The sequence below is a fragment of the Papio anubis genome, chromosome 16, assembly GCF_008728515.1.
Source record: "Papio anubis isolate 15944 chromosome 16, Panubis1.0, whole genome shotgun sequence".
Taxonomy (NCBI): Eukaryota; Metazoa; Chordata; class Mammalia; order Primates; family Cercopithecidae; genus Papio; species Papio anubis.
Window position 1 is genome coordinate 58,645,055 of NC_044991.1, and position 13,622 is coordinate 58,658,676.

The window sequence follows — 13,622 nt, forward strand, 5'->3', positions numbered from 1 at the left end:
TACTCAGGAGGCTGAGGCAGGAGAATGACTTGAGCCCGGGACATGGAGGTTGCAGTGAGCCAAGATCACGCCACTGCATTCCAGCCTGGGTAACAAAGCGAAACACCATCTCAAAAAAAAAAGATAAGATCCACATCTTATTTTATTGACACAGAAAATGTCAAGAACCCCAAATTTGGTTGGCTTGAAGAACATGTGAAGGGTTTGACTAGATGATGAATGTCAATATTAAATCAGCTGAAGTTTCATATACAAAACGAACAGGAACAACATTCAAACTTAGTTAAGGCATAATTTCTCTGATGGCCAGACATGGTGGCTCACTTTGGGAGGCCAAGGTGAGCAGATCGCTTTGAGCCTAGGAATTCAAGACCAGCCTGGGCAACATGGTAAAACCCCATCTCTACAAAAAATGGAAAAATTAGCTGGGCATGGTGGTGTACGTCTGTAGTTCCAGCTACTTGAGAGGCTGAAGTGGGAGGGTTGCTTGAGCCTGAGAGGTCAAGGCTGCAGTGAGCTGTGATCATGCCACTGCATTCCAGCCTGGGTAACGGAGTGAAAGTGTCTTGAAATAAAATTTTCCGGCCGGGCGCGGTGGCTCAAGCCTGTAATCCCAGCACTTTGGGAGGCCGAGGCGGGTGGATCACAAGGTCAGGAGATCGAGACTATCCTGGCTAACATGGTGAAACCCCGTCTCTACTAAAAATACAAAAAACTAGCCGGGCGCGGTAGCGGGCGCCTGTAGTCCCAGCTACTTGGGAGGCTGAGGCGGGAGAATGACGTGAACCCGGGGGGCGGAGCTTGCAGTGAGCCGAGATAGCGCCACTGCACTCCAGCCTGGGAGACACAGTGAGACTCCGTCTCAAAAAAAAAAAAAAAAAAAAGAAATAAAATTTTCCCTTGAATGTGGCTTAAGAAATATGGTCACTTAAAACTCTACTTTGAAAATAAATATAGATTTTATCTTATGTAGAGGTAGAGTGGGAAGTTTTCATTTGGTATATTAAATCTATAAGGCCATAAAACAGGTAATATAAAAAGCTTTCATAATTCAATGTATACATGACATTAGAAGGAACTTCCAGGTGTTACTATGAATGTTCTATGTATAGTTACAGTCAATATACTTTATGTAAGAGATAAATTTAATGCCAATATAATCTAGATAACATTTTACTTTGTTATGTTATCATTGTTCTCTTGGGAAATAATTTTTTTCCTCTGGGGCTCTAGATTTGACCTTGAATTTTGTATGTACTAATTGACATGTACCAGGGCAATGATGGACTGGAATACACCCCCAAATCAAAGCATCACGGTAAATCTTGCTTCTCCTTATAAAGTCAAATGATAGGCATTTTCCATCACCTATTTCTATTCAATAAGAGCACCAGATTCAGTTAGCTAATCTGCTTTCAAAGAGTAGAATTGCATTGAGCTCAACTAATTTCAAAATGCTGACTTTTATTTCCGGATATGTTCCTTTTTTTTTTTTTTTTTTTTTTAAGATGCGATCTTGCTATGTTGCCCAGGCTGGTCTCACACGATCTACCCACCTCGGCCTCCCAACGTGCTGGGATTACAGGCGTGAACCACCACACCCGGCCTATTTCTGCATATGCTAAACATGTTTTACAATTTTAAAAATGAACTGTTTTGAAGGTAAAATTATAAATCTTGAAATTAAAAAAGCAAATGTATAAAGGAGCAAAAACTATAAATCAAGCATTTGAGAAGAGAAAACTGGAGGCTAACTTGTATTAAATTCACAAAAACTTCTATACTTTCTGTAAATATTTTTTTAAAAAACTATAGATCAGAGGCCGGGCGCAGTGGCTTATGCCTGTAACCCTAGCACTTTGGGAGGCCGAAGCAGGTGGATCACCTGAGGTCGGGGTTTGAGACCAGCCTGACCACATGGAGAAACCCCATCTCTACTAAAAATACAAAATTAGCTGGGTGTGGTGGCACATGTCTGTAATCCCAACTATTCGGGAGGTTGAGACAGGAGAATCGCTTGAACCAGGGAGGCAGAGGTTGCGGTGAGCCGAGATTGCACCATTACACTCCAGCCTGGGCAACAAGAGCGAAACTCCATCTCAAAACAAACAGATAAACAAACAAAACTATAGATCAGAATAACCACCTTTAGAACACTTTCGCTTATCAGTCAATATTTTTAGATAGAAGCTGGTAGTAAGCCTAAAGTGGGCTTGATTCTGCAGTAAACAACTGCCTCAATACATAGAAACCTTTTTTAAAATAGGCACTCTTGTGGGACATGGCAGTTCATGCCTATAATCCCAGTACTTTGGGAGGCTGAAGTGGGCAGATTGCTTGAGCCCAGGAATTTGAGACCAGCCAGGGCAACATGCCGAAACCCCATCTCTACTAAAAACATGAAAAGTTAGCCGGGCATTGTGGCACAGACCTATAGCCCCAGCTACTCAGGAGGCTGAGGTGGGAGAATCACCCAAGCCCAGGAGGTAGAGGCTGCAGTGAGCTGTGATTGCACCACTGCACTCTAGCCTGGGCGACAGAGTGAGACCCTGTCTCAAAATAATAATAATAATAATAATAATAGGCACTCTTTGAAGTTTTTTGTTTGCACAGTCACACACTGATGCTTAGATGTTCCAGTATATAACATAGCCATGGTAGGCTGTGAGCAGTGGCTCATACCGGCAATCCCAACACTTTAGGACGCTAAGGCAGGAGGATCACTTGAGCCCAGGAGTTTGAGACCAGCCTGGCCAACATGGCAAAATGCCATGTCTAAGAAAATATATTTTTTAACTTTTTAAACAATATGAAAAATAAGAATCACATAAATAAAGAGTCTTCCAATTCTGAAAAGAGCCACAAAGCTTTATAAATTGTACAGGGGCATGAACTGGTGAGGTATTATAATTGCCTGGCACATAGTAGGCACTCAATACATTTGCAAACTCCACACATACCCTACTCTATTTTGCTTTTTCTCTATCTGCATTAACATACTATGTAACACATAACTATACATTAACATTTTATAAACTTTTTCTTTTTTTTCTGTTTTTCTTTTTCTTTCTTTTTTTTTTTTTTTTGTTTTGTTTTTTTTTTTTGAGATGGAGTTTCACTCTTGTTGCCCAGGCTGGAGTGCAATGGTTCGATCTTGGCTCACTGCAACCTCCACCTCCCGGGTTCAAGCGATTCTCCTGCCTTAGCCTCCCAAGTAACTGGGATTATAGGTGGGCGCCACCACGCCCGGCTAATTGTTTGTATTTTTAGTAGAGACGGGGTTTTACCATATTGGCCAGGCTAGTCTCGAACTCCTGACGTCAGGTGATCCACCCGCCTCAGCCTCCTAGAGTGCTGGGATTACAGGCGTCAGTCACCGTTCCCGGCCTATTTTACAGCCTTTTATTTTGTTCAGTTTCTTTATTGTCTTCCCAACGTCCCCCCACACACACTGCACTAAAATGCAAGCTTCACGAAGGCAAAGACGAACTTTTGCCTGTATTGTTCACCTCAATGTCCCCAGAGCCTAGGACAGGCGTTGGCATATTAAGGGACACTCAATAAATATTTAAGGAGTGAATAAACAACTGAATACCCGATAAATGCATGTATGAATAAACACATTCTTAGTTATTCGGAATATGAAGATTTGCGGAGAGTGGACAGCCTGGGATTGAGGAGACCGGCTGGGACTGGGAAATGGGCATTCGGGCCCACCGCAGTGGTCCAGAGCGCCTGTCTGGGCCACTAACAAGTTGCTTAGCAACTCGTCGCCCGGCCCTCGGCCACCACTAGAGGGCGAGCGGGCGGGGAGACGTGCACGCGCGCGTGCGTGCAAGCGTGTGTGCACGCGTGCGCGGCGCGGGCTTGGGAGGGAGCACGTCACTTCCTGTTGCCTTAGGGGAACGTGGCTTTCCCTGCAGAGCCGGTGTCTCCGTCAGCGTCCCTGCTGCATCAACCGGAGCTGGAGTCGGATCCCGAACGCACCCTCGCCATGGACTCGGCCCTCAGCGACCTGCATAACGGCAGCGCCGAGGCAGGCGGCCCCACCAACAGCACGACGCGGCCGCCTTCCACTCCCGAGGGCATCGCGCTGGCCTACGGCAGCCTCCTGCTCATGGCGCTGCTGCCCATCTTCTTCGGCGCCCTGCGCTCCGTACGCTGCGCCCGCGGCAAGGTAGGGTCAGCGGGAAAACCGGGCACTTTCCACCCCCATACCGAACACGGCCGACATGGGCCCTTCCTAGGCGGGACAGACACCTCCTCTCCCCGGACACTGAATCTTTCCAGCCCTAATCATCGCCATTCCCTCTATCTCGGGCCCACATTCCGGGGCTGGCATTTCCTGCCCCGGGATCTGGGCACCGACCCCCGACCAGAGTATGACACCTTCCCCAATAGGAACTTGCTTCTGCTCCTGACTCGGACCCTGACACTTCCCTCCCTGTGCATCATGCGGCGGCTGGGAACGCTGTCAGCCGGTCCCCCACTGCGACTCGGGCACTGATTGTTCTGAGCCTGTTGGGCCCAGGCAGACCAGCCCCATCTATACCTGATGGATACTGGTCCTCACAACTTACTGAATGGTAGAATTTCCTGTCATCCCCGGTTAGGAACTCTGCCTCGGCCCACCCCAGGGCCCTTTCTACCATTCAGACCCATCCCTAGAGTCTGACTCCTGTCTCACTGGAATCTATGGCACCTTATGTGCTCTTAGTGCCCCCACACCTGGCCCTTGCCCCTGCCTCTAAAACAACGCTCTCTCAGTCCCTAGTTTTTCACATCACTTTCTGGAACCATCCCAGTCAGCTAGCTCCTCAGAATCTGGCATCTTGATGCCTCTACTTTCCAGCCAGGCATGGACTTCTTATTTTCCTGGTTTCCTCTCTCTACCTACCATCCAACCTTGGACATGGCCTAGTCAAAACCCAGACCTTGTTCCTAACCTGTAACCCTTTTCCTACCCAGCCTTTGACCCTACCTTAATATAGCTTTTCTCCCCATGCCTCCAAGACAATCTCCCCACCAAACTGGGCCTGCCTGCTGGGCCACTGTTGGCCCCTCTTGTGAGACTGGGCCAGACTCCATCCCAGGCCTTCCTCAACATCTGTCCCATTGGATACCTAGGAGGACTCCAGCACATTTCACCTGCTTCCCCCTCCCCCTTCCCTGCCCCACTTCTTCCCTATATTAAGCCCTCTCTAGCCCATTGTACCAATGGCTTCGCACTTCCTGGCACCCTCTCCCTTCCTCCACAACCTCTTAATCTGCACCTCCCAGATGCTCCTCCCCAACCCAGACCTGAAGATGGACCTAAGTGGAAGCGGTCTTGCCCAAAGAGGGCAGGCCCACAAAGCAGCTGCCACTTTTGAAACTGCTGAAGCTGAGGTTCTCAAAACACTACCCAACTTGAGCAGTAGCTGAGGCCTGCCACCTTCCTTCCCCAAAAGCAGAGAACTCACTACTGGCTCTGTATGTGATCAGATGCAAAGGAAAGTAGTTAGGTAGGGTTTAGGCTGAGACTCAAACATGACTCCATTTTCCTTTTTATTTGGCTTTTTCTAAGCAGAGTTCAGGTGATATTAAGCCTCTCTACTATGCCTGTCGGGTAGACACTTAGTGTAGAGAGAAGTTCTGAGATAAACCAGGACAGAGGAGGTGAAGGACAGCTGGCATAAGGCTAGGCAGCTTGATCTGAGCTGCTCTCCAAACTGAGTAATTTTCCCTGGCACCTCCTGTAGGTGGATCACTAATCTCTGCAGAAAACACCTTCCAGGCATCAGTATTTCCTGAACTTCCACCACTGTCAGGGGTAAGGGAGGATTGCTGCAAAGACGAGTAGGTCAGAGCCCTGTCACCAAGGAATTCGGGAGCCTGGGTGAAAGAATAATAACTAGATCTGTGATTATAATACAAACAGTGCTACAAGGTTTAGGGAGAAAGATTGAGCACATCTGGGACAGTGCAGGGAGGCTTTGTGCTAGAGGTAGGCCTGAGCCTTGACATAGAGATAGAATTTCAGCCAGGAGAAGGCATTCTAAGCAGAAGAAACCAGGTAAGCAGAGAGAGGCATGGAGGCAGGAGGCTACCAGGCAGTTCAGGAAATAGTGGAAGGTATGGTGTGGCTGGAACAGAGGGTATGGAGAGGAGAAAGCCTTAGCCTCTGAATACCTCTCCCAAGCATCTCCTGCAGGGCAGCAGGGTGTGGAGGACTGTATGAATTTATAAACAGGACCTGACCATTAAGAGCCTGCCACCACCAATGACCCAGATGCTGTAAAACTTGCAAAACCTTTATTCCCTTTGATGCTCACAGCAACTGAGGTGGCAGGCAGAGCCAGTTTCATTATCCTCGTTGTACAGAAAAAGAAACTGAGAGTCAAAGAAATGACTTCTGAAGATCACTCTGCCATTTAGGGGCAGAACCAGGTATGCCTAGTCCTAGTCCAGGGCTCTCTCCTAATACAGGCACCTTTAAAGACAAGCAGCATTGACCTAAGGAAAGGACAGGCCAAATGACTTCCTTTCCACCCTGAGTCGTTTCCCTGGTCATGTGAAAAGGAGAGAGAAGAGTTAGTGTGGGGACCCAGTTTTGATTTCCCACCAGTGTTAGACCCCAAAACCAGTTGGGAGAGAGGGAATGTGAGGACAGAATTCTCCCCAGGGGTCAAGGTGTCCATAACAGGCAGGGAAAATTGTGAAATGGAGAGAAGAAGGTAGAGCCTCCAGGAGTATGTTGTGAAGAAGTAGCCTTGGGAGGAGCAGTCTCAGAGCAGCACGCATCACTGTCAGAGGCCTACATCCCAGACAGAAGCGAATCTGGCCCAGGCAGTAGCTGCACATTGGTTTAGTAGCTGCGCAGTAAACATTGGTTTAAAGGGCCCTCAGTGAACAGGACTGGGTGCCCGCTCTGGGCCAGGCTCTGGGCTGGGTACCAGGAGTTCCGGGGCAAAGAAGGCCAAGCCCTCCCCTCACTGAGCCCAGTCACCGAGGAGAAACAAGACATGTGACTAGCCAAGTAAATAGAGTTCTCATAGGCCTCCTGGAGGGGGCAGCAGTTGTCTTTGCATGGATGGGAAGAGTCCAACAGGCAGAACAGGAGAAGGTGGGATGGGGGACCACAAGATGTATTCAGGGAGGCAGTGAGGAGTATGGTGTGAGCCCAGGAGAGGGACTTGGATGTAGTGACAAGATGTTCAGGAAGCCTGTGGCCTTTCTAGGGAAGAGAATCCTGAAAGCAACGCAGCGGTTAATCGTTATTGTTACAAAAATACTATACACTTGTTAAAAAAAAAGAATCAAGCAGTGCAGAAGTATAAAGGAAAAGCCTCCTGGGCACTATTCCTTGGAAGCAACCCAATTGGCTGTTGGGTATATAACCTTCAAGAATTTTTTCTATGTATACACAAACATTGTATATGTGTCTGTGTATATAGACATATGTAAATTTATTTTTATAAAAATTGGATTATATAATACATATTTCCCTGCAACTTGATTTTTTTTTTTTTTTTTTTTGGACGGAGTTTCGCTCTTGTTGCCCAGGCTGGAGTGCAATGGCGTGATCTTGGCTCATTGCAACCTCCTCCTCCCAGGTTCAAACGATTCTCCTGCCCCAGCCTCCCGAGTAGCTGGGATTACAGGTATGCACCACCACGCCTGGCTAATTTTGTATTTTTAGTAGAGACAGGATTTCTCCGTGTTGGTCAGGCTGGTCTCGAACTCTCGACCTCAGGTGATCTACCCTCCTTGGCCTCCCAAAGTGCTGGGATTACAGGCATGAGCCACTGCACCCAGCAATTTTGTTTCTTTAACAATATGTTGGCCAGGCACGGTGGCTCATGCCTGTAATCCCAGCACTTTGGGAGGCCGAGGCAGGTGGATCACTTGAAGTCAGAAGTTCAAGACCAGCCTGACCAACATGGTGAAGCCCTGTCTCCACTAAAAATACAAAAATTAGCTTTGCGTGGTGGGGCACGCCTGTAATCCCAGCTACTCAGGAGGCTAAGGCACGAGGGGGTCTCGCTCTGTCACCCAGGCTGGAGTGCAATGGCACAATCTCAGCTCACTGCACCCTTCACCTCCTGGGTTCAAGCAGTTCGTCCGTCCGCCTCAGCCTGCCGAGTATCTGGGATTAAAGGCACCTGCCATCATGCCCGGCTAATTTTTGTATTTTTGCAGAGATGGGGTTTCACCAGGTTGGCCAGGCTGGTCCTGAACTCCTGACCTCAGGTGATCCACCCGCCTCGGCCTCCCAAAGTGCTGGGATTACAGGCGTGAGCCACCACACCCAGCTAGTACACTCTTCTTTGCACTTTGCTTTTTTCACCTAATATGTGTTACAGATCCAATCATGCCAGTACATAGGGTGTGGGTGTGTTCTTTAACAGATGTATGGTGTCCCACCTGTACCCCAGTTTGCTTAGAATGCTGGTTCTCTAGTATCTGGTCCCTGGGCCAGCAGTGTCAGCATCACCCCAGAACTTGTTAGAAATGCACATTCTGAATCAGAAGCTCAAGGTGGGCCCAGCAATGTGTGTTTTAGCAAGCCCATCTGGTGATTCTGATGCATGCTCAAATTTGAGAATTTGAGTCCTGTCCCCTACTGGTCATTTAGGTGGTTTCAGTCTTTTGCTATTACAAACCATGCTGAAATTAATATCTTTACACATTTTTATTTCACACTTGTCTGTGTATTTGTAGGATAAATTTCTCAAAATTGGTGGGTCGAAGGCTATGCACACTTTTTTTTTTTTTTTTTTTTGAGACAGTCTCACTCTGTCGCCCAGGCTGGAGTGTGAGTGCGGTGGCACCATCTCAGCTCACTGCAACCTCTGCCTCCTGGGTTCAAGCAATTCTCCCACCTCAGCTTCTCGAGTAGCTGGGATTACAGGCGCGCACCCACCACACCCAGCTAATTTTCATATTTTTAGTACAGATGGGGTTTTACCATGTTGGCCAGGCTGGTCTCAAACTCCTGACCTCAGGTGATCTGCCAGCCTCGGCCTCCCGAAGTGCTGGGATTACAGGCGTGAGCCACTGTGCCCAGCCCACACTTTAGATTTTACCATATGGTCCACTACAGAGGTTGTATCAGTTTACTTTCCCACAGCAATGACCTCAATTCTTGTTTAATGACTGTGGAGTAGTCTGTTCTCTAGAGGTTTTTGTTTTTTGTTTTTTGTTTTTTTGAGACAGAGTCTCACTCTTTGGCGAGGCTGGAGTGCAGTGGTGTGATCTTGGCTCATTGCAACCTCCGCCTTCCGGGTACAAACAATTCTCGTGCCTCAGCCTCCCAAGTAGCTGGAATTACAGGCGCGTGCCACTACACCCAGCTAATTTTTATATTTTTAGTAGTGACAGGGTTTCACCATGTTGGCCAGGCTGGTCTCAAACTCTTGACCTCAAGTGATCCGCCCGCCTTGGCCTCCCATAGTGCTGGGATTGCAGGCATGAGCCACTGTGCCTGGCCTCTCCAGAGGTTTGTAAGCAGGTACATTATACAATCAGGTATGGGCTTTAGAAAGAGCTCATGGCAGGGTGGGTGATAGGCAGGAGGGAAAAGTGTAATGTTGGTGCAGGGGTTGTGAAGACAGCAATGGGGGTCAAAGGATTGGGGTAGGAAGTTAGGTCAAGAAAGGTAACCTTGGAGAGCTGAGTGACTGGATGTTGTGGTAAGGAGTGGAGACCCTGGAGTCTCCAGCTGGGGCAACAGTAACAGAATGGCCCATGAATTCCGGATCATTTCCAGGGCATGGCATAGACGCAGTGCTCTGAGAGCTTCAGCCGTGCCACTGGCTTGAAGCGGGCATCTGTCCTCTCTTACAGCTTTTGTTTCTGCTCTGATAACAACATGCAGAATGTCACTGGAAGCTACATTTACTTCTGCTGTTTGTGTCAGGTTTTTCCCCCACTCTCTAATTGTGTTTCGTGTTGCAGGAGCTATTGTATTTACATATGCACATCTGGTTAAAAAATCTCAATTGGATTGGTAAAGAATCCTAACAACTTTTTAGTGTTTTTGTAACTACAAAGATTAACTGTTCAGTTACCTTCAGGATTCTGTTCCTCAGAAAGGTTGCAGGCTTCCCAAGTATCTTCCTGTTACAACTTTGCAACAGAAATTTCCAGATAAGAAAGATAGAGGTCTTCTAGGAAACAGCTGCCAAGAGTTTAGGGTCTGGAACTGGACTGCCTCAGTTTGAATCCTAGCTCTGGCACTCACCAGCTGTGTGACACTAAGCAAGTTACTTCACCTCTCTAGGCCTCTGCTTCCTCATCTGTAAAAGAACTATTAAAATTACCTTTCCGGCTGGCTGCAGTAGCTCACACTTGTAATCCCAGCACTTTAGGAGTCCGAGGCAAGCGGATCACGAGGTCAGGAGATCAAGACCATCCTGGCTAACACGGTGAAACCCCGTCTCTACTAAAAATACAAAAAATTAGCTGGGCGTGGAGGCACATGCCTGTAGTCCCAGCTACTTGGGAGGCTGAGACAGGAGAATTGCTTGAACCCAGGAGGCAGAAGTTGCAGTGAGCCGAGATTGCGCCACTGCATTCCAGCCTGGGCAACAGAGCGAGACTGTCTCAAAAAAAACACAGACACACACACACACACACACACACACACACACACACCACACACACACAAAGTACCTGCTTTGTGGGGTTTTTGTGAGGATGAAAACATGTAAAGTACCTAGAACAGTGAAGTAATGTTATTGTTATTACTATTATCGTCAGATTTCAGGTCTCCCCTTCTTTTTGTTTGTTTGTTTGTTTAATAGAGGCAGAGTTTCTTCATGTTGCCCATGCAGGTCTCAAACTCCTGGGCTCAACCGATCTTCCCACCTTGACCTCCCAAAGTGCTGGGATTACTGTCCGGTCTCCCATTCTGACTCAACATTGCAGCATGGGATATTTATAAGTCACCCACAAAGGAGACCAGAGTCCTCTGTGTGATGGACAGGATCTGTCCAACCTTGGTTTGTCACTGAATAAGATTAGGCCTTTTCCCACCCAGAGTGCTGAGCTGAATTGAAAGGAATATGTGGAAATGAGCCATAATACTGGTTTGTAGGTGAAGCCACAGAGTCCTGTGTATCCTTTGACAGCCCTGAGCCTCTGCATGTGCACATCTTTTGCTTGATAAGTACTTCCTTTCCTTGTACACAAAGCAGACTCCTCCACCTGGGAGTGGTGGCTCACACCTGTAATCCCAGCACTTTGGGAGGCCAAGGCGGGCAGATCATCTGAGGTCAGGAGTTTGAGACCAGCCTGGCCAACATGGTGAAACCCCGTCTCTACTGAAAATACAAAATTAGCCGTGTGTGGTGGTGCGTACCTGTAATCCCAGCTATTTGGGAGGCTGAGGCAGGAGAATCACTTGATTTGTAGTGAACTGAGATTGTGCCATTGCACTCCAGCCTGGGCAAAAGGAGCAAAACTGGGCAAAAGGAGCAAAACTCCACTTAAAAAAAAAAAAAAAAAAAAAGCAGACTCCTCAACCCAGTCAGCATTTATCTGGCTCCAAACTACCAGACCCTGTGCTTGACCATTAGGGCCTTGCTTAAGTGGTACCTGCTCTTGCCACCTCTGACTCCTTTACTTCTCTGCAGAAATAGTGTCTTGTTGGCCTTCTCGTGATTCCCTTGTGCTTAATAATGATACAAATGGTGTATACAGTTTACATGATGACTCAAGGCACAATGCTGAGTACTTCCAAAGCAGAAATCAGAATCCTCACAACTTATTTTACAGCTGAGGAAACCAAGGCTTAGGGGGAAAAAAAAATCACTTTCCCAAGGTCCCACAGCTGGGAAGAAGTAGAGCTGGGAGTCCAAATGGGCTTCCTGACCTCAGAGTCCCTTCATGACTGCTGATGTTCATACTGTGTGTCACATTGATAAACGTGTCTGTTGCATCATGTGTCACACTGCGTTATAATAGCCTGTTTGGGGTTTTGTTTTGGGGGAGGCTTTGTGTGTGTGTGTGTGAGCCAGAGTCTCACTCTGTTGCTGAGGCTGGAGTTCAGTCACACGATCCCCACTCACTACAGCCTCCACCTCCCGGGTTCAAGCAATTCTCCTGCCTCAGCCTCCTGAGTAGCTGGGACCACAGGCGCACAACATCACACCTGGCTAATTTTTGTATTTTTAGTAGAGACGGGGTTTCACCATGTTGGCCAGGCTGTTTTTTTTTTGTTTTTTTTTTGAGACAGAGTCTCGCTCTGTCACCTAGGCTAGAGTGCAGTGGCTCAGTCTCGGCTCACTGTAACCTCTGCCTCCCAGGTTCAAGCTATTCTCCCGCCTCGCCTCCCGAGTAGTTGGGATTACAGGTGCGCACCACCATGCCCAGCTAATTTTTGTATTTTCAGTAGAGACGAGGTTTCACCATGTTGGCCAGGCTGGTCTCGAACTCCTGACCTCAGGTGATCTGCCCGCCTCCATCTCCCAAAGTGCTGGGATTACAGGCATGAGCCACCATGCCCAGCCAGTTTTGCTTTGCATTCCATAAAATAGAATATATGTTCTCTGTGATACGTATCATGTCACAGTATTAACCTACCTGCCTGTGAGTGCGTCAAGATCAGGAACTCATTTTTGTATCCATACTACTGCTACACAGGAAATGTATTGAATGTGTGGAGGTGCTCAGAGGGGATGAGGAACTTGCCCAAGTCCAACAGCACACTACTGGCAAAAGCAGAAGCCAAGGGTTGGGAGAGAATAGGGAAGGAAGGAAACCAGGCCTCTCATGTGGGTATTGCTCACCCACCCCGCTCCCACCTCCTGGCAAAGCCATCCAAGTGACTCACATGTAGCTGCCTCCAGTGGCTCCAGAGGGGATAGTCTAGCTTCCAGCCCAGTGCCTGGGCTGCCTCAGCCATGCATAGGCAAGGGTGTGGTTAGGGGCCTCCTCACTCACCTCTCCCTGATAGTCACAACCCCCAATACAAGCACAGTACTTTACAGTTTGCCAGGCTGTTTCGCATCCCATATCTCATTTGGTTTAAGACTCTTATGGGACTGGGTGTGGTGGGTCACACCTATAATCTCAGCATTTTGGGAGGCCAAGGCAGGAGGATCACTTGATGCCAGGAGTTCAAGGCTGCAGTGAGCTGTGCACTCCAGCTTGGGCAATAGAGCAAGACCCTGTCGCTTTTTTTCTTTTTTTTTTTTTTTTTTTAAAAAAGCCTTCTTTTTAAAAAAGAAGGCTTTTAGACCTTTTTTGAAGTGAGGCTAGAGATTATCCTCCTGTTTGACAGAGAAGTAAACACAGTCACTCAGCATGCCATTAACAGAGCAAGGAATACCTTGGGTACACTTTATGTGTAGCATTTTACTTATGTATGAACTATATCTGTAGGGAGAATTCCCACAGGTGGAATTGCTTGGTCAAAGGGTATGTGCATTTGTGATTTTTTATGTATTGCCTAGTTGCTTTCTACAGGAAGACAGATTGACTCCCATAGGCAGTGTGGGAGACTACCTCTTTCCCCCATAGCCCCACCGACTCAGTATGTTACCCAGTGTGTGGATTCTTACCTTTCTGATAGACAAAAAACAGAATCTCAGTGTGCTTTAGTTTGAGCTCATTAAGAGTGAGAATAAACACTCTTT

The 13,622-nt window shown here is 47.6% G+C and overlaps 1 protein-coding gene across 3 annotated transcripts in view; it reads left to right on the forward strand.

Moving 5' to 3' along the window:
• Positions 1-3,845: 3,845 nt before the first annotated feature.
• The window catches only part of HM13 (histocompatibility minor 13), a 55,978-nt gene continuing 46,201 nt past the window's right edge, over positions 3,846-13,622 (forward strand). For all 3 annotated transcript variants that reach the window (XR_004179047.1, XM_031656640.1, XM_031656641.1), the window contains exon 1: positions 3,846-4,177. Coding sequence is in view for 2 of the 3 variants with exons in the window: in XM_031656640.1 (XP_031512500.1) it covers positions 3,995-4,177 (183 nt within the window). In the remaining variant the exon portion in view is untranslated. The remainder of the gene's footprint in view (positions 4,178-13,622) is intronic.